Genomic DNA, 18,726 nt, shown 5'->3' with positions numbered 1-18,726 from the left:
GTTGCAGAGTTGTCCCATCCCTTTCTCTGCAATTGTCATTCTAATGGAATACAGAAATAACAAAACCCTGTACTCAAACATTTACATCAAAAGGTGCAAAGTTATGGTCAAAGACACAAAACATGCTATCAAAATATAGTTTTAAAATCAAATAACATGGAAAACACTTTTTGTGCAGTATTAATTTTCCAGCCTTACAAACCACTTAATGTAATACATTACTGTATTGTACATTGGCTGGTCATCTAGGTCTGTACCTGTAGGCTTTCCATCACTGAAAAAAACCTATGCAAAAACAGTAATTGATCAAATGGTTTGTGATGTGGCCCAGTCGGTAGAGCATGGTGCTTGCAAAGCTAAGGTTGTAGGTTTGATTCCAAGGGGGGGACCAGTATGAAAAAGTATGACATTATGCATTCACTACTGTAAGTTGCTCTGGATAAAAGTATCTACTAAAATGGAAAAGGAATGAACAGACCATTTTAGTTCTCACATAGAAATAAGTTGCATTTGCAAAGTATTTCAAGACACTTGAAAATATAAAGCAAGTATTTTTATATTCCTCAATTATCAGATTAACTGTTTTGTACAGATAATTATCAGACTCAAGTTACAAATGCACAAAAGTAGTGCACTGGGCCTTTACTAGTCCTTTATTAGCAGCAGAGCAAGCAGAAGAAAACAAAACTGCCCCCCCCCCCCCCCCCTTTGTAACATAGGGCTCAGAGGACACGCCCAAATGAAGTAAGTGGGCCAACTGGGGGTGTTTTATGACAAATTAGTTCCCAACATGAATTCTCCAGACATCATAAAGCAAGTAATGACAAGAATGCCTGCCATGTGATGGGTTGACTTTGTACAAGGGCAACAAACAATATTTGTAATTTAGACAATGGAAATACAGGAGTTCGAAGTTGCCATTTGTAAGAAGGTAAGATTTACAAAATGCTTTATTCTGAGTGGTGGGGGAAAAAAATACAGTGGATAGAACAAAACCAACAGTCTCTCACCACTCCAAGTCAAACATTTATTTATAGAATACATGGACTAAACGCTGTCAGCACAAACCTATTTTTTACAGGGTCAACCTTGACAAAGAGATTGAGAGACAAAGCATATAGAAAAAAACAAAGCATATTATTCAGGTCAAACTTAGTATTGACTCCTTACGAACAGTCTACAAAGTATTTATCTTAACAGTTCTATTACTAGTAAGTTCTAGTAAAGTGTCATCCATGGTTTGTATGTGTTCACAGGGTGTGCCGATTTACCAACTACTACCTTTTGGCTGGAATGGAGTGGACTGGGTGAAGAGAAATGACTCATTGGGAAACATCTCATTATGCCCGTTGAAACCCTTGAAACTGACCATAGATGAAAAATTGCAGTTAAGAGTAATATTTTTTTTCAAACTTTAAAAAACAGCTTTGCATTTACCTGAAATACTACCTTGGACTATGGGTACACAAGTAAACTAAAACAAACTTACATTTAACAGACCAGTGTTGGTTATATCATCACTTTTCTTGTCTTGCAATGACAATCTCTTTCCACAGGTGCCTTAATTCAGCCATTCTGATTGTTGAACTCTGACCTCACGATCCACAGTCTTAATAACCAATACCAACCTAGTATAGTCAAACAGGTACTAAGGTGCATAAAACAAGGTCAATACATTATCCTATTTAAGGCTATCCGCTATTGCAATAAGCCATGTGTATAGTGGCTAAGATTTTAAACTACAAAATGAAAACAGAACACTGCATTAGGATGGGAAGGTTCAAAATGTCTCTTGTTGTGGGGTGGGAGCTGGAAGCGGTGGGTGGTCAGCTGGAATTTTCTGGAGAGCCTGTGGTGGTCAACTACAACCCCGTTCACCACATGGACATCTGGTAGTTGAACTTGATCTTCAGCAAGTACTTCAGGTTCACCTGTGCCACATCATACACAATGTATCTAGAGGAGGCAAGGTTAAGCGAAATAGGAACTAGGGAACAGTGTGGGGGTATGGCATATTATTCGATGCAAGTTACATTCCTCAAACAGAAATACAACAAAAGGTTGTAAACTCGTCTTGATAACAGGACACATATCCATCTCTCAACCTCGTACATGTGTAATAACAATGTAGTAGAGATGGTTTTACATTCTATTGACAAGGCAGTTGGATGAAAATGGGCAAAAGTATAAGACTCAGATTCAGAAGACAGGCAGAGGCCCTCAGAGGAAGCAAAGGATACTCGTTGTACAGCAGACTCGTGTCGTCGATGTTGGTGTTGGTTCCTTTTCCCAGAGGCACTTGCACCCCATCTAAAGTGACAGTGGCACTAGGATCTGGGGCGTTTCGACCCAACCCTAACAGGGAGAGAAGGAAGAAAATAATGAGTTAAGTGCCAAGTAAGTTACAGTAATATAAATGTGTCTACATATTGCATGATTGTATACAGCCTTTTCAATTACTTAAATATGATTTAAAATCACCTTACCTTTCACACTGTGTTTACCCTTGGGTAGTTTTGTGATGTGTGAGGCCTTCTTCAGTTCATGCCTGTACAAAAGATAAACAAATATTAATAACGATAGTTGGCATTGCAGAGAATATGGAATATTAAAAGGATTCTATGAACCTGAGCCGTCACTCACATGTTTCCGAGGGCGACCTCTCCCAGTAGAAGTAGGCCAGTTGGGTCGGACTGGGAGGTGTGGCAGTAGTTGGCCGACTTGGACACCATGTCGGCAAAGTACACACCTTTGCCAAACATGTAACCCGTCTGGAATGTATCAGGACAACATCATGAGCGTTTTTCAAATGTCACAACGTAGTAAAGCTGAATTTGAACCGGTGCTGTTGCCATATAATGATAAATATGGACTGCATACAAGACCATGTCACCAGGTACTAAAAATAATCCCATGTTGATCAGCTATAATAAAAACAAAAAGGAGGAACTTCCGCTATGCATCCCAAGCATTAGCTGGCGCTGTAGTGCGAGGAGGACACTCACCACGGGGGCTTCAGGAGGGGCGATACGCAGACCCTGAGAAAGGATACCAGCGTAGTTGGTGGCACGAGAACCGTGCCACAGAAGCTGTCGATTGGGCAGATCCTGGAAGGGGCGGTACTTCTGGTACTCTCCCTCCCTAACGATCTTGAAGATCTGAGAGGGCGGAAGCAAGACACCGCGGAAGTTTTATTAGTCTTATGTAAGGGATACACATCGTATACACCGTCCATAGAAATGCTTACTTGAAGGTTCCTTCTCAACAATGTAACAGTAAGAAATATTCAAATATAAGATAAGAATAAGAATATAAGAACATAGAGTAAATGGCTCAGTAGAATATAATATACATTTTATCACAGGTATAATACAGGAAGGCACAACTTATAGTCCAATATTTATGTGTTTTGGGGAAGGGGATATTAGGGGGTAAGTGTTTAAATTATGCAGTATTTAGCAGTCATAATAAGAGTCTGGTAGAAGCAGTTGTGAAGTGTGTGTATGTGAGCTTCTCAGGAAAATCTTACCTCCTCAACTTCCAGTGTGTAGGTGTTGTGTGTAGCAGCGTGTGTGTTCTTGACATACTGCAGAATGATCTCTGCCTCCTCTGTGGTCTTGTCAACAACCTGCAAGGTGGATGACAAATACAACACAATTCATAACTTTTAGAGCACTGTATTCACAAGAGAGAGTAGCATTGAAAAACCACCAGGCCCTACTGTACCTCAATCTTGGTTTTGAGTTTCTCATAGTTGATGTCGATAGGGTCCTTCTTGTTATCCTCGGCCCCTCCTTTCAGCAGACTGTAGGCCACTTCAATGTCCAGCAGGTTGTCCAACATCTGGACCTTAGCCTGGTTTGTAGTGGGACACAAAGGGTTAAAAACAGCTACCATTACTTACTGAAGAGTTTAGAAATAAAGTCAAATAGACTCCTTTGGTTCAAGTACCTCAGGATAACTGACTGACTGTGTACATTTAGAGCTGGAGGTCTGACAAATCTGGCCTTAATAACCACGTACTCTAAAAACCTCTACCCGGCACAGCCAGAAGATGACTGGCCACCCCTCAGAGCCCGCCTTTCTAGGGATTTTTTCCTAGCCACCGTGCTTCTACATCTGCCTTGCTCGCTCTCCAGGGTTTTAGGCTCAGTTTCTGTAGTAGCACTTTGTAACAATTGCTAATAAATGCATTTGATTGAGAGGATGAGCATGAGAGAGAACACAGGTGTCCTCACCTGAATGTAGTCAAGGTTGCTGAGCAGCGGTGGTTTCTTCATGCCAAAGTCGTGAGGTATGAGGGTGTAGAAGCGATTGGACAGGTCCAGAATGTGGGACTCTGAGGAACTGTCCGACACAGCCTGCTGCACCTCACTGAGGAGGGCGTAGGCACTCTGAATCTGCCTCTTACTCAGCTTCCCCAGCGGCATCTTCTGGAGGTCAATCTGACAGGAAAGACAAAAGATGAATGACTCATTCTCAATTAAGAGAAATCAAAGGGGGAAATGGGGGTCACATTTGGACAAAAATACACATTAAGAAAAACCAACACACACACACACACTCTTTAACTCAGTACCCACCTCAAACTCCACCATGGCCTTCTTCATGCTCTCCACATCAAAGATGGTCCTGATGAGTTCCTGGACAGGCTTGGCCAGCAGAGAGTTTGTGCCAGCACTGGCTGTCAGCCTCTTCACCGCCTCCTCATCCTGGTGGGGAAAACAACCAATCAGATATGGGACAGAGATAGGATGGGCCAATCAGGGTTAATCGGTGAAGGCCACAGTATACATTTCTCAATTAAAAGTTGGCCTGTCAAGTCAAATGCACAACAAGTTTCTTAAATATGAACACAAACGGTCCTGTGTGTGTCTGTGTGTTCTAGCTGTACCTGACCGTAGTCGATCTCCAGAGGGTAGAACCTGTTGGGATACTTGGTGAAGTGGGAAGAGCCCCAGGCGTTGCCTGTCTTCTCTTCGTACACACCCAGGAAGTTGTCCATGGCAGAGTTCTTATCATGGAACTTATCCAGCTTATTTCCCCCGATGGTGGTGCCCACTCTGCCCCAGGAGCGGAACACCCAGTACCTACACACAGAGAAGAAAGACAGAGGGAGAGGAAAGAGAAGGGTGAGATGAGCTGAAATAGGGACAAGAAAGAGGTAGGAGAAAGAGGAAGAGAAATACAGGGAAAGCAGAGAGAGTAGCACGGGGGAGAGAGGAGTGGTGAATGGGGAGGATAAAGAGAGAGGGATGAGAGGAAGTGGCCCCCTTTCACCCGGAGGATAGACTAACCGTTTATGCACATCGTCCTCCAGCAGCTGCAGTTTGTAGTAGGAGTTGGTACCCCTGACGATGTCCACCAGACCTAGCGTAGCGCTGAAGATCTTGCCATTCTGATCCAGGACATGAGCACTGTTCTCTAGACATGAGTCTGGGTCCACTGCTGCCCCTCCTTTCACAGTCAGCTTCATCTTCTTACTGGCCTTGCTAACACCTGAAAAAGCAGAAATTAGATTGTTACAACTGTAAAAGTGGAATTGACCCAACTGCAATACACTCTAGCATAGCAGCTTGTAAAAAGAAAATACTCCACGATAAAGTTACTCAATGTTACTTCCGATTCCGTACCTTCCTCCTCCTTCACCCTCTTGGTGCTCTTGCCAGCCATGGCTCCAGACCTGGAGGCTGCTGATTGAGCCTGGGTCTCTAGTTTGACCTCGGCCCCCCAGGGGGAGATGGCGTGCAGGGAGACCAGCTCCTGCAGGGCCTTGCCCGAGGACTTGATGTCAGTAAGGAAGTCCTCTGAGACCACGCGCACGCCCGCCTCCTCTGCCTCCTCCATCTTCTTACTCCTCTTCTCTACTTCCTCTGTGAGAAAGAGAGCACACCAAAGATGTCAAACTAGGGAAAACAAAGAAATCCAACCTATCCTTCTGAAAATCTGTGTAATTTGTTACTGTAAGGGTGAACAAAAGTTGAATCCAACAGCCCCCTCGGATTGATTGGCTACTCACTCTTGGTGCTGAGGCAGAGAGTAGCCTTATTGGCTGTGCCGGTGATCTTCCCGCCCAGCTCCTCCACGGCAATCTTCAGCTCGTCCTTGTTCTGTCTCAGCTTGCCCACAGTCAGCAACTTCATCCCTGTCAGAGGCTTATCTACAGGGGAGAGGAACCGATATAGACAGAATTAGAATGAGTAGAATGGCCATTCCAATACTATGAATGGGGCTGGTCATGTTCTAGCATCGCACTTAGGAACAAGATAATATATTCACTGTAGAATAGAGAAGCAAAAATAGAGTGAAATCATTGTTGTTTTACTCTAAAAGAGGCATCTCCATTTCGGCCAGATTCCTCAGCACAATGAGAAGATAATGACTCAAGTCATTCCAACAAGTTGGCCCACTACACCACATTCTCCTACTGGTTTCTGCTTACCTGCAGGGGCTCCCTCTGGGATGGGTATACTGGGATCACTGGAGGCACTGGGGACAGGAGCGGATGCAGAAGAGGCTGGGGGAGGGGCCACCTTGGGGAACACCCGGTCCTGTCTCTTAAACTTGAACTTCTTGAGGAAGGGAAGCTCATGGAACTCCTGCAGGGGAATAGATTGGAGGAGGAGATGGTTGAGTTGGACATTCACAAGAGCATAGTGAGTTATATCTGAGATCTTTGTCGAATTCATTAGGCACGACACCGAAAACAGTCCAAAACAAGCAGGTACTATGTGAACTTGTCCAATAAGAAATGGCTTTTTCATTTTCTGTTGCAAAACTTTTTGCTTAGTTTTCCCTACAACCCAGATAAATGAAATTATATTTGTTACATGCACAAAATACAGTGAAATGCTTACTTACAAGCCCTTAACCAACAATGCAGTTAAGAAAATAGAGTTAGGAAAATATTTACTAAATAAACAATACCGAGGCTATATGCAGGGGGCACCAGTACTGAGTCAATGTGCGGGGGTACAGGTCAGTCAAGGTCATTTGTACATGTAGGTACAGGTAAAGTGACTATGCATAGATCATTAACAGCGAGTAGCAGCAGCGTACATGAACATCAAACTCTACAGACGCTCTGAACCCAAAGAAGGGGGCCTACCTTGGGGATGACCCAGCCCTTGCGGTTGGGCAGCTGGGTCTTGAACACACACTTGGTCCAGGCAGAGAGGTCTCCAGTGCAGTAGTAGGCGTCGCTCTTGAACACCAGCTGGCCCTGGCATTCCTCGCAGGGCTTCAGTGCGCCAAAGGCCATGCAGTCTCCTAGGCTGTCCACCACCTGTCAATTAAACAACACACTATTTGACTGGCTGTTTGAACCATCACACACACACAAACCACACACGTTTACACAGTTAAACAAGACAGACCGCAGAAATGGACAGATAGAGAGAAAGACAACTACTGAGACAGATACAGTGAGCCTCCTTACATTGGACTCTCCAGAGGGCACTTCCTGTCCGTTGGCGATGAGCAGCTCCTTCATGTCGTTGGTGGAACAGAACTGCCTGAGCTTGTCCTTGATGCCCCAGATCAGCTGGCTCTGCTCCTGTACACACACAACCACACAAGAGGGGGTTTGGAAAACATCACCTGCAAAACATATGGACATATAGTTGCATACACACATACAAAATGACAACAATTACATTATGTTACTAATTTGATGAAGTAAAGAAATATTCATGTTAAGGCATTTCTGCAATTTTCAGGAGTGAACCTTCATCTGCAAGTCCACTTTCTTCTTCTCCTCCTCATCCTTCTTCTTCTTCGATGCCCCTTCTCCATCTACCTCATCAGTCTCTCTCTTTCTGAGGGAAAAACAGGGAAAATAAATTGTTTACATTCTCTATGCAGGAACCAATTTATCTACCAAGCAAAACATTTACAAGCAACATTTCAAACAACACTATTCTGTAATTCATCCTCCAAGAGAAAGTTTTGCTGTTGAAAACTTCCTGAAGGAACTTGACAGGCACGGACTTCCCCATTAACTTTGTAAATGAGGCCTGTTGGGAGCAGAGCCTCATCCAAGGTTAGTCAAACAGGCCTGACACCTTCATTAATCAGGGAGATTCATTAGTGTCCTGATAACTGGTGGAGACGCACATCACCCAGTCTCTGGAGATGATTCAAGTTACTACACGTCCCTGTGACTCTGTAGGTGATTAGGATGTCACCCACTTCCCCTCCCTCTGGTCAACCTCTCCCCTTCAGGAGGGAAATTAATCAGCTTCCCAGAGGCCTATCCTGTCCCTCTAAACATCTGTCAATCACTGCCCCTTAAACACATTGTCCCATAGTGGTCACCAACTGACTCACAGGACAGGAAACAAACACCAAAAAACATCCACCTCCTATGATAGAATCTATAAAAACGACCCATCTCTGCCTTGTGCACACACTAAGCCTGTGTGTGGTCATAGCAGTAGCAGTGGTTGGGAGAGAGGTGGTACTTTGTAGAGATGGCAGCAGATCAATACTAATGCATTCCCTTTCTCACAAGTCCTCCTGATGAACACTGCTCTTCATTAGAGAAAGGGAGAGTCAGGCACAGAACAAGACGGACATTCTTCATTCATTATTCTGATTAGCTACCGTTTGGTAAGTAGCCCTTTCTTTACCAAAACTGCATTTTTATGTAGTAAATCAATAAGGAATCATTTAAATCAGAATCACTTTAAGACAATTTTCACAATGTTACAGTAAGCAAGTCTGACTTCCCTTTCAATTTCAGGAAAATGACAGAGATCACAGCATCACTGAATCGCTCAACCTCCCTTCTCTTCGACAACTCAACCTTCCCCCCATACCTTCAACCCCTCTGGACCTCCTCCTCCTCTTCCACCCCTCCTCCCCCTGACCTGGTGGTGTCCCCCAACGTTGTGTACATGGTGGCTGAACTCATCATAGCAACCCTCTCCACCGTGGGTAACCTGCTGGTGTGTGCTGCCGTTGGCCTCAATAGGAAGCTACGTACGGTCACCAACTACTTCCTAGTGTCGCTGGCCGTAGCCGACATCTGCGTGGGTGCACTGGCCATCCCTTGCGCCATCCTCACTGGCGTTGGCGTGCCCCGCCACAACCTCTACCTGTGTCTGCTGATGCTAAGTGTGCTCATCATGCTAACCCAGAGCTCCATCTTCAGCCTGCTAGCTGTAGCTGTGGAGCGCTACGTGGCCATCTTCCTGCCCTTCCGCTACCACACGCTCATGACGCCACGCAACGCTATCCTAGTTATCCTGGTGACCTGGGTGCTGGCTTTCCTCATTGGCCTGGTGCCCCTCATGGGCTGGCACAAAACACCGCCCGACTCGGGCTACTGCTTCTTCGTCTTCGTGGTGGACATGACCTATATGGTCTACTTCAACTTCTTTGCCTGCGTGCTAGCGCCCCTGGTGGTCATGTTCCTCATCTACGCCAAGATCTTTGTGACAGTCAAGCGGCAGGTACGGCGCATCGCAGCAGAGCGCGGGGGCGGCGTGGGGGGTGCGGAGGGGCAGGCGGCTCGGGCGGCCAGCATGAAGAAGGAGATAAAGACGGCCACGTCGCTGTTCCTCGTCCTCTTCCTCTTCACTGCCTGCTGGATACCACTGCACGTCATCAACTGCTTCCTGCTGCTCTGCCCCGGCTGCCCTGTGCCTTTGGAGCTCCTCCTCACCGCCATTATCCTATCACACGCAAACTCTGCCGTTAACCCCTTTCTGTACGCGTACAAGATGAAGACCTTCCGGAACACCTTTAAGGCCATCTTCCTCTGCTGTAGAGCTCTAGGGGACTGGGAAGAGGCGGCCGATGGTGGGGGGACCACCACCCACAGGACCTGACCGAAGACCCGTTGGTACCGTCTTGACTCGCCATTCCTTAATGTTCAACTGGTGAGGATTATGTACCATTTGGTGGTCTTTATGCCCAGAGAACTGTCTTTTACAATAAACAGAACTGCTAGAATATCAGGGACACATCTCCTAACTAATGTTAATATACCACTATGTACATTCCAGTAAAGTTCAAGTTTGTGGACACCAGACTACTTTATTTGCTTCATTAGAGAAAGCCTCACCCTTTAGATTTGACAGCGGGGAGCCTTCTCTTCAGCTCCTCCTTGTCCTCCACCCTGAGTGTGTTAAAGCCTTTGAGCTGAGCGGCGCTGTACTCTTGTTTGAAGACCAGCTCCTCCCTGCGGCCCACAAAGCAGGCGGTATGGTACCAGCGGTCTATCAACCCCAGCTGGGGCTTCTCTGGGTCAATCGTCTTCTTAGATACACGGATCTGGTCCTGGAGCACAGAGGAGAGGAGTTCGGGCTGTTATGATAGTGTATATTTGGGTTTATGTAGGATACCTATTCAAGTATTTATGGACATTGACAATCTATTCTAAAACGTTCTATTTTTATTTTTTACACTGAACAGATGTTGAGGAATAGCTGTACTGTAATTACTCATTTTACAGCCATGTGTATCAGATCATCTCTATGTACAAAATAAACAGATCTAAATATTGACTCCTCACCTTTTCAATTTTCTGCTCACACCCTTTACATGTGCTGCGATTGGACTTGGCATACTCCACTGCAAAGTCATTCAGAGTCTTCTCTCCTTTGGCCCCACCCTTCACATCACCTTTTCCTGTGAGGAAGAGAGAAGCCATATTTGAAATCTGACCTCCAGTCAATGAGCATGACATTTTTTGGGGTCCCATTTCGATGACATCAAAGGGGTACACAGATGACTCCACGCTGGGAGAAAAGTTAATGGTTAAAGACTGACCTCCTGCAGCTCCCCCAGTCTCGATGGCCTTCTTGACCTTCTCCTGGTCCTCCCATCGCAGGTCAGAGAATCCAGCGATGTCTGCAGGAGACTGGGCAGACGCCCGCAGCCAGAAGCAGGAGAAGTGGTGCCAGTGGGGCACCTTACCGTCAAACATGGGCGACTGGGGAAAATACAACAATGGGACGGTCATGGTGGGTAAGGTAATCACACTACATTGTATATATATAGTCCAGGTTGTAGGCTCATATGACTCAGGGTGACAAAAAAAATGGTCACCAGCAGGCACACTTGCCATCTTATCTAGCAAGCTATGTCACTTATTTCACTTGTGAAGTGTAAACATTGGTTCATGTGAAATTCTTGGCACAATTCACACAACTCTCAAAAGTGTTATGACAAATGACTGCACTGGCGATGTTGCTGAAGTTTTCCCTGAGCTAATTTGGAAATGGGTCAAACTGACATATGGTGCATTCAAAACTACTGAACTCGGAAAAAACTTGGTCAAATCATGACGTAAGTGATCTTGTGGTAGGAGTTCTAGAAAGCTGCCGAGTTCCCAGCTTGGCATTCCGAGTTGCACCTTAGATGACAATTCAAAACGATTTTCTACAGTAGGAGCGCGTTTTTTTAGCAGTTGTTATGAACGCGCTAAATTCAAAGATTTCCAAGTTCCGAATTGTTTTGAAAGCGGCAGATGCTACCGCAGGTCGTTGAATTGAACTAATGAATTATTGGAAATCAAGGGCATAACGCTAGCTGTAGCAGAGATGCGGTAAAGAGGTGGAACGCGATCTTTTTATTTATTTATTTTCACCTTTATTTAACCAGATAGGCTAGTTCAGAACAAGTTCTCATTTACAACTGCGACCTGGCCAAGATAAAGCATAGCAGTGTGACCTAATGGAGATTTGCCATGGAAAAGCGTTGGGAAAGATGCCGTTGGGGACAGACACGAAACTCCTCAATGACCCCAGCAAAATTAGCCTATTAGGCCGTTATTGATGTGTATTTGACACAAAATATATATTTTTAAGTATAATTCTTATACAGATGTTAACCCCAATACATGTTAATGGCATCGTCACCAATCAACTGCAATACAGATAAAAACGAATTTGACTAACACAACAACAGAGTTATGTGTGATAGTTATTCTACCAGTTTATACGAAGCGAAATTAGTTAGCAGTCAATTCTATTAAACCAGAAAAGGGAAAACTTCTGTTATGTAGCGAAAAGTGCCAATTATATCCTAATCGGATATTAGTAGCCACATTGCGGGCCTGTTACAATACATAAATCACGACGGGTTGTTCGAATATCCACTGTTAGAACGGATGTGTTTAACCTGCGACAATTCTGCTTCCTTCTCCCCACCATCTGCATTCCATTTACTTCGATCACATCTATGCATGCCCGAGACATATCATCAAAAAAAGAATGCGCTGCTGGTGCGAAGGAATCAAAGCCCGTTCTCATTTAAGCATTCGGAAGCCATTTAAACGCAAATGAGTTCTATCAAGACAACACAAACATGCTGTATTCGTAAAGGAAATCCACAACATATCAATAATGGGCTGTTTAGTGCAGAAACAACATAACCATATAAGTGATTCTTAATGATTCTGAGATTGTCCACACTTATACAGTTCTCGGAAATCCAAAGACGCTCTAGCTACGTTACCTGCACCATGATAGCCATCCGCAGCGAATCCTTTGCTATGTTTTCCTTGCATTTCTTGCACGAAGCACGTCCACTTTTGGCATATTCAGCTTTGTAAAGCTTGTCCTCTTGTGCATCTGCCATTTTTGTTGAGTTTATACACAAAATTAGATTGATTGAATGTAAATCTAACGTGCTTGGCAGTAGCCACTACAATGTAGTTGCAGCCCGCGTGCAGAGTACCCGCGCAGATACGCAGACAAGAGCAATCGAGGAAGATGTTCTAAAAGACATAGAAAGTCAAATACAGAGTTCGATAACCAACGCTCAAAAAAGCATTTTTATTTCAAACGAATAACCTTTTATTAATGATAGTATTTGTACTTTTAGGTTTTATTTTAAAGATCTATTTTTTGGACTTAAATTAAGAATATTTATACAGATTGATTGTTGAAGAAAGCTAGCTAAAATCTTACTGGTTGAAGAATTGATCCGACCAAAAGTGTTAAAAAAACATGAACAGATTGCTTTTTATAAATAATGTTTTGTTATTGCATTTAACTCCTGGAAAGGCTGTAATCGAGGTAATTTCATTAGAAGGTGACGTGATGTCAGAGGTCAGCATGCGGGAGAAGTGGGAGTTCATGATGATAGTTTCCGACTAGTAATTACCATTTGGATGGCCATTCAATTGGATTTTTCTGGCCTCAAAACATGGTTAAAACTACAATTTGAATATAATGAATGGTCAGTCATTACATCCACAGCTCTGTCTAGCTCTGTTTATTGTTTGAATAAGGACTCTAGTTTTAAATTGTTTGTTTGTACTGAATGGTGATGGCAGACAATATAAACATAATTTGCCACTAGATGGCGCACTTCCCCAATATCTCATCTGGATCAACAGAGGCAGCCACCAAAATACTGATCAAGTAAAGATTGTATAACAAAAAAATCTGGTAATAATTGGACTGTCTGTGAATATCCTAAATTAGGCAGTGAAATATTTCTTAGCAAAATATTTATTGCCATAAATCAACAGCTGATAAACTGTCAGAAACATATTATTACATTATATCAACACACACAATAAACATTGAAGTGTAAATCATAAAAACAATATAAAACACAGACTAGAATATTCACTATCAACGGGAACAAATAACATAAGATATATTATATAGGAGGCTGTTGCATGTTGTTCATTTAGTAGCTCCAAAGGAAAGTGTTTCCCCTTTCATGAAAATTAAATTGATCTGGGCTCTTCAGGACATTGCTGACTGTGCTGAAATGGGGCAGAAACGGAACATTTCTGTGCCCAGAAATGCACTACAATGCTGAATACCGCACCCTTCTGCCCGCCCTAAATCAGCCAGAAGGAATCAGGATCTGCAGAATGGGGAAACTGGCCACAATGTTTCTGCTGCAACTTGCTGAGGTACAAAGGACAACTCTGTAGTAAAGAGTACGGTTAGTATAAGCTGTGAGATATACCTGGTTGACCACACCTATTCACACTATTTTTGAAAAGATAGCAATGTGATTTTAGCCTTCTAAATGAGAATTGTTTTTCTTGCAAACTCGTGCCCAGTCAGTAGCCACACCCAAGTGAGCTCAGAGTTTGTGTCAACATGATGGAACCGCGTTTCAGGCCAGAGTGCTTCAAAGGACTCGCTGAGATTTTAAATACAGACTAGAGAACGTGAGGCCGTGGTCCACATGTTGAAATGGCTAAAACTACAAGACTAGAAAATGGTAAGACCCTCTGAAACTCTCAACGAGAGAAGAAGGTAAAGACGAAACATTCACAGTCTGCAGCTGGGAACCTAAAGTAGTCTAGGACAAAGATGAGAAGGAAGAACAGGTCCTGCTCACCACTGTGTGGAACACCTGAAGTATCCATTCTAAGAAGGATATTGTGACCTCTGGTGGACAACCAGAGACTTACATTGAACTACTCCCCATAGACGGATCGAACGGTTTCAACAGAGACGACAGAGAAAGACACCTACGCATAAATCTATATTGCATTTCTAATCCGAATGAGCAGTTGTTAGGGTGCTAAATGTTCATATTCCTGTGAGCGTAGCTTTCAAATGTATATACGATAAGTTGACTCTTTTTGTCTCCTCCTCTCCTTACCACCCCTCCCTTTCCATTTCGTAACCAAATGGTCATGCTTTTGATAGTCCACTAGGGACCTGTTTTCATTGAATTATGTTAGTAATCAATAACCTATACCGTGTGTGTGTGTGTGTTTATGTATTTCTGTGTGATTATTTAGTTAGTTAGTCAGGAAATAAATAATTAAGCCAATTTGTGTATCACTGATTCATCACTTAAGTTAGGGTTTGTGCAGATATCCAAGGATTATGTGACGTTCAGAATGAGACTGATGAGGTAATAATTCATAATTGACTGTTATTGATGTAAGAGATATTTAGATAATCTTTAGAGTTTAAATCGGGAGATAGTAACATGGTAAACAACTGTTCCCGTGGTGCCCCAAATTCCTAATGAGTTAATTGTTACATGATTAATTTAATCTAGTAATAATTAAACGTAGTAGGTAATTATTCAATAAATAGCAGTCATCACATTAATGATAGTCACGTCACGACAGAGGTAAAGGAAGCCCAATGAGGTAACACTCATTGACAGAACCAAATAAAATCAGCTTCAGGGCAATTACACACTAATAGAGTGATGTTGAGACTCAGATTTTTCACTTTAAAATGTATCCCAAACTAAAACAAACCATACAACTCAATGCACAAGTGCGACTTTGAACAATTTCCACTGAAAATGTGGTAACAGAATGACGATACCAACAGTACAAACCAGCATTCTGTTACTAAACTTCTGGTGTATCTGCACCGTTCTTCAGATAAATGTATTTTTGTAAAAATGTCAGTGGAAATTGTTAAAAGTCGTCCTTTTGCATAGAGTTGTATGGTTTGTTTAACTTTGCAATCGTTGATTTTTGTTTGACATACATTTTAAAGGGACAAATCGGAGTCTCAGCATCACTCTGTTATCGTGGAATTACTCTTCACCACAATGTGTAGCAAAATAAACTCATTATTATCACTACACAGATCAAACAATGTATTTAAACAATGTGTTCTCTCGATTAACAATGATATTATACATCGTAATAAAAACATTACAAAATTGTATATCATTTACAAAAATGAATGCACTGATTTACACTAAATTAATCCAGCGAATGAAAGTCTATGATACAAAATAGGTTGCACAGTTAGTCTTGGTACAGTGATGATGAAGTGAGGCATTTATTATCATGGCTTAAAGGTCTGGACTCTAATCGAACATGTAAACTGCAGGGTTAATGACATCAGTAAGTAAATACAATGCACTCCTCTTACAGTGAATTCTTATAGTAATCAAATTGTCTTGCACAGATGTGATGTCTATAAGAGTAGTGCACTGTGTTGGCCTCAGTCAGGTAAGAAATAAACATGAAAACACATTTAACAAATATGTACTGCTAATGTAGATATGGCAAAAAAATATATATTATCATCCTAACGGTGATTGTTAAAACTCAGTAAAACTAAGACTGACAGTGGATCCTCCTGTTCAAAACAAGATGGAGTCTTGTGGGCCAAAGAGAAAGTCCTCTGAATAATGTTTCATATGACACCCAATGTGTCCCTTGAACCGACCCAACAAAATACTTTAATCCCTTGGGGTACTTGGTCCCATGTTCTGTACAGTTTTCTCTCACGAGAATCACTACATACAGTATCTCATACAGTATATCTTCTCTCTCTCTCTCTGAGGATCAACCAGCTAATCCACCACAGTGGTGTTTAGAGCCAGGGCTGGACGACTCACAACATAGGAAGTCATGACCCCCTAAACAGGAAGTGCCTTTGGTGGTCTCTCTAGAATCCTCTGCTAGCACTGTCCATTGTTAGGGGCCAAGCTGAACAACACTCTGTTGGACTCTCTGCTTCTCCTTCTTCCTGGACTGTACCAGGCCAAACACCACCACTGCCAGGGTGTTCCTGCCCTCCGATTACCCCCCTGACTGTCCCCCCAGTCCCGTTACTGACCCTTTGGGTGTGACTGCTGTAGATGAAGTAAGTCTGGACTTTCCCCTGCCGCTCACTCACTTACAATAACACAAATAAAAGGAATAGAAAGCAATACCCTAATTTTCTGAATTCCTCTTAAAGTGTACAGTGCTATATACTATATCCTCATATGGCTCTGGACAATAGTAGTGCACAATGTGGGGTATAGGGTGGGGACAGAGCTACACCCCCTCGATGTAGATCTGTCTCCTCAGCTCCAGGACGAAGCCCCAGGCAGCCAGGATCCCTTGTGTGGCCTCAGGCACCTGGATGCGGCCGCTCACGCCTGTGCTGTCCATGCGGCTCGCCAGGTTCACCGTTGTCCCCAGATGTCATACTGAGGCTTGGTTGCGCTGATCACCCTGGCAACCACAGGCCCATGAGCGATGCCTGAGTTGTGGTTAGAAATAAACGTGGAGATGCTTGATTGGATGAGTATTGACTTAGTAAAAGTTAAGCTTATTACACCGTAATCATTATTTACCAAGCTAGCACATTTGGTTCTTTGGAAGTTGTGGGAACATATGTTTTTGGTTTCACATTGGTTGTGGGAATGAAGCCAAATTTTTCCTGACTGGTAAAACTGAAAGTTTAAAACTTTCTGAGAACAGAAGTGGAAATTTAGCCTGTTCTGGGAACTTTTATTTTGAGGTTGCAGGGAGGTTCTAGGAACATTTTACACTGGTTCCTTGAAAATGTTCCTCTGAAGTTTTATTAACGCTCTGAATATTTAGTAACTTCCTTAAAACTTTCACTAAATGTTTCAATAAGACTTTTAATAACACTGTCAGCTTATTTTGGGTTCACTTTCTTGAACTACAAGCACAGATAGGACAGATACAAAATCAATTCCTTAGTCATTAATCATGCAAACACATACATTTTTTTATTATGACACAGCATTAGTGAGATTTGAATCTATAATCGTTTGTTCTCTATTCATGGAATTAATCCACTGCACCACCAGGATGGAACTAGCATGCCATGTTCTTTTACGCATACAAAGCTGTTAATTTTAAAAATCCATTTCAAAGGAAACAAGCACTCATTAAGATCAGTTGTGGCCAATTAGTGGGCGTGGACAACACACCTGAACACACTTAACAACAGAGAGGATAGAGAAAGTTTTGTTGATGGAATGTATATATTCTTAGAACATTTTCTGAACTTTGCTAAAGTTTTCTTGAGGTTTTAATGGAACGTTTTCTTTTAACGCTCTTGGAACAATTTGAGAACAACATTTTAAATAGAATCACGAGGAAACCTGTAGGAAACAATATACTGAAGTAGTGAAATTCCCACAGAAGTACATTGTTGCTTTACATTCACTGAATGATTTGAGAACATACCCAATGTCAAACCAGTTTAAGAACGTTCTTAGAACATTACCAAACATTTGATTAAATGTAACCATTATTGAACTTTTAGGAAATGTTCTGGTAAAGTAATGAAATACCAAGAAAATAATGTTTGGTTATCAATTTCTTCAAAATGTGCTGAGAATGTTCCAAAGCTAATCAACTATCCTGCACCATTCCCAAGAAGTTGTGGGAAAGTTGAATGCAAAAATAACCATAGGACAACCACACTCTCACCAAGCTCTAAGAAACATATGGTTCTCAGAACGTTATGTGCTAGCTGGGTATTGTGTGAGCGAGTGCCATCTTGACTGAACTACTGTATCATCTCAAGCAGAGAGAACAACCATCGGATCGATCATAATTGAGCATCATAAAACATGTAGTTTAGGCCTATATGTCTGCGTAGGTCTGTATGAGCATAGTCTCTCTGTGTATAGTCTGTTGTCTCTTACCCACGCGGAGCTGGAAGATGTGAGAGTTTTTGTTGATCTCTCTCAGGGTCTCCTACATGGCCAGGGCAAACAGGACCAGCTCACTCAGGTGGTGCCACCCATTCATTCTGGGACTGGGACTTTGAATGTGTGTGTATGAGGGAGGGAGGGAGTGTCACGACTTCTGCCGAAGTCATTGCCTCTCCTTGTTCGGGCGATGCTCGAAGTCACCAGCCTTCTAGCCATCATTGATCCATTTTTCATTTTCCATTGGTTTTGTCTTGTCTTCCCACACACCTGTTTTCAATCCCATTCATTACCTGTTGTGTATTTAACCCTCTATTTTATGTCAAGTGTTTTTTTTTTTTTTGTATATGTGTGCCATGT

The 18,726-nt window shown here is 42.7% G+C and overlaps 2 protein-coding genes and 1 pseudogene across 2 annotated transcripts; 1 reads left to right on the top strand and 2 right to left on the bottom strand.

Moving 5' to 3' along the window:
* Positions 1-920: 920 nt before the first annotated feature.
* parp1 (poly (ADP-ribose) polymerase 1) lies at positions 921-12,717 on the bottom strand. The gene is made up of 21 exons (XM_021600799.2): positions 12,466-12,717; positions 10,777-10,939; positions 10,520-10,635; positions 10,070-10,284; positions 7,727-7,817; positions 7,439-7,555; positions 7,109-7,285; positions 6,443-6,599; positions 6,020-6,160; positions 5,634-5,873; positions 5,298-5,499; positions 4,895-5,090; positions 4,584-4,712; positions 4,239-4,445; positions 3,727-3,855; positions 3,530-3,628; positions 3,006-3,158; positions 2,644-2,771; positions 2,487-2,548; positions 2,241-2,355; positions 921-1,956 (listed from the first exon to the last, which is right to left on the bottom strand). Exons 1-21 carry the CDS (start codon positions 12,586-12,588, stop codon positions 1,875-1,877), a joined length of 3,042 nt encoding a protein of 1,013 aa, XP_021456474.2. The 5' UTR covers positions 12,589-12,717; the 3' UTR covers positions 921-1,874.
* Positions 8,748-10,075, top strand: LOC110522425 (adenosine receptor A2b-like). The gene has a single exon (XM_036976493.1). The coding sequence runs from the start codon at positions 8,748-8,750 to the stop codon at positions 9,831-9,833; it is 1,086 nt and encodes a 361-aa protein (XP_036832388.1). The 3' UTR covers positions 9,834-10,075.
* Positions 12,718-15,724: 3,007 nt separating the features above from the next.
* LOC118964414 lies at positions 15,725-18,466 on the bottom strand (annotated as a pseudogene).
* Positions 18,467-18,726: the final 260 nt, after the last annotated feature.

Source organism: Oncorhynchus mykiss, chromosome 4 (assembly GCF_013265735.2).
Source record: "Oncorhynchus mykiss isolate Arlee chromosome 4, USDA_OmykA_1.1, whole genome shotgun sequence".
Lineage (NCBI taxonomy): Eukaryota > Metazoa > Chordata > Actinopteri > Salmoniformes > Salmonidae > Oncorhynchus > Oncorhynchus mykiss.
The sequence above is the reverse complement of the archived record's forward strand: the minus strand, read 5'-3'. Positions and strand labels throughout refer to the sequence as shown.

Bases quoted from the DNA above. Each gene is read 5' to 3' on its own strand.
- LOC110522425 (XM_036976493.1), top strand. From the start codon at position 8,748: ATGACAGAGATCACAGCATCACTGAATCGCTCAACCTCCCTTCTCTTC.
- parp1 (XM_021600799.2), bottom strand. From the start codon at position 12,588: ATGGCAGATGCACAAGAGGACAAGCTTTACAAAGCTGAATATGCCAAA. The intron at 4,713-4,894 runs GTACAGCTAGAA...TTTCCCCACCAG, and splicing joins TGGAGATCGACTACGGTCAG to GATGAGGAGGCGGTGAAGAG. The intron at 1,957-2,240 runs GTATCCTTTGCT...TGCCTCCTCTAG, and splicing joins ACGAGTCTGCTGTACAACGA to ATACATTGTGTATGATGTGG.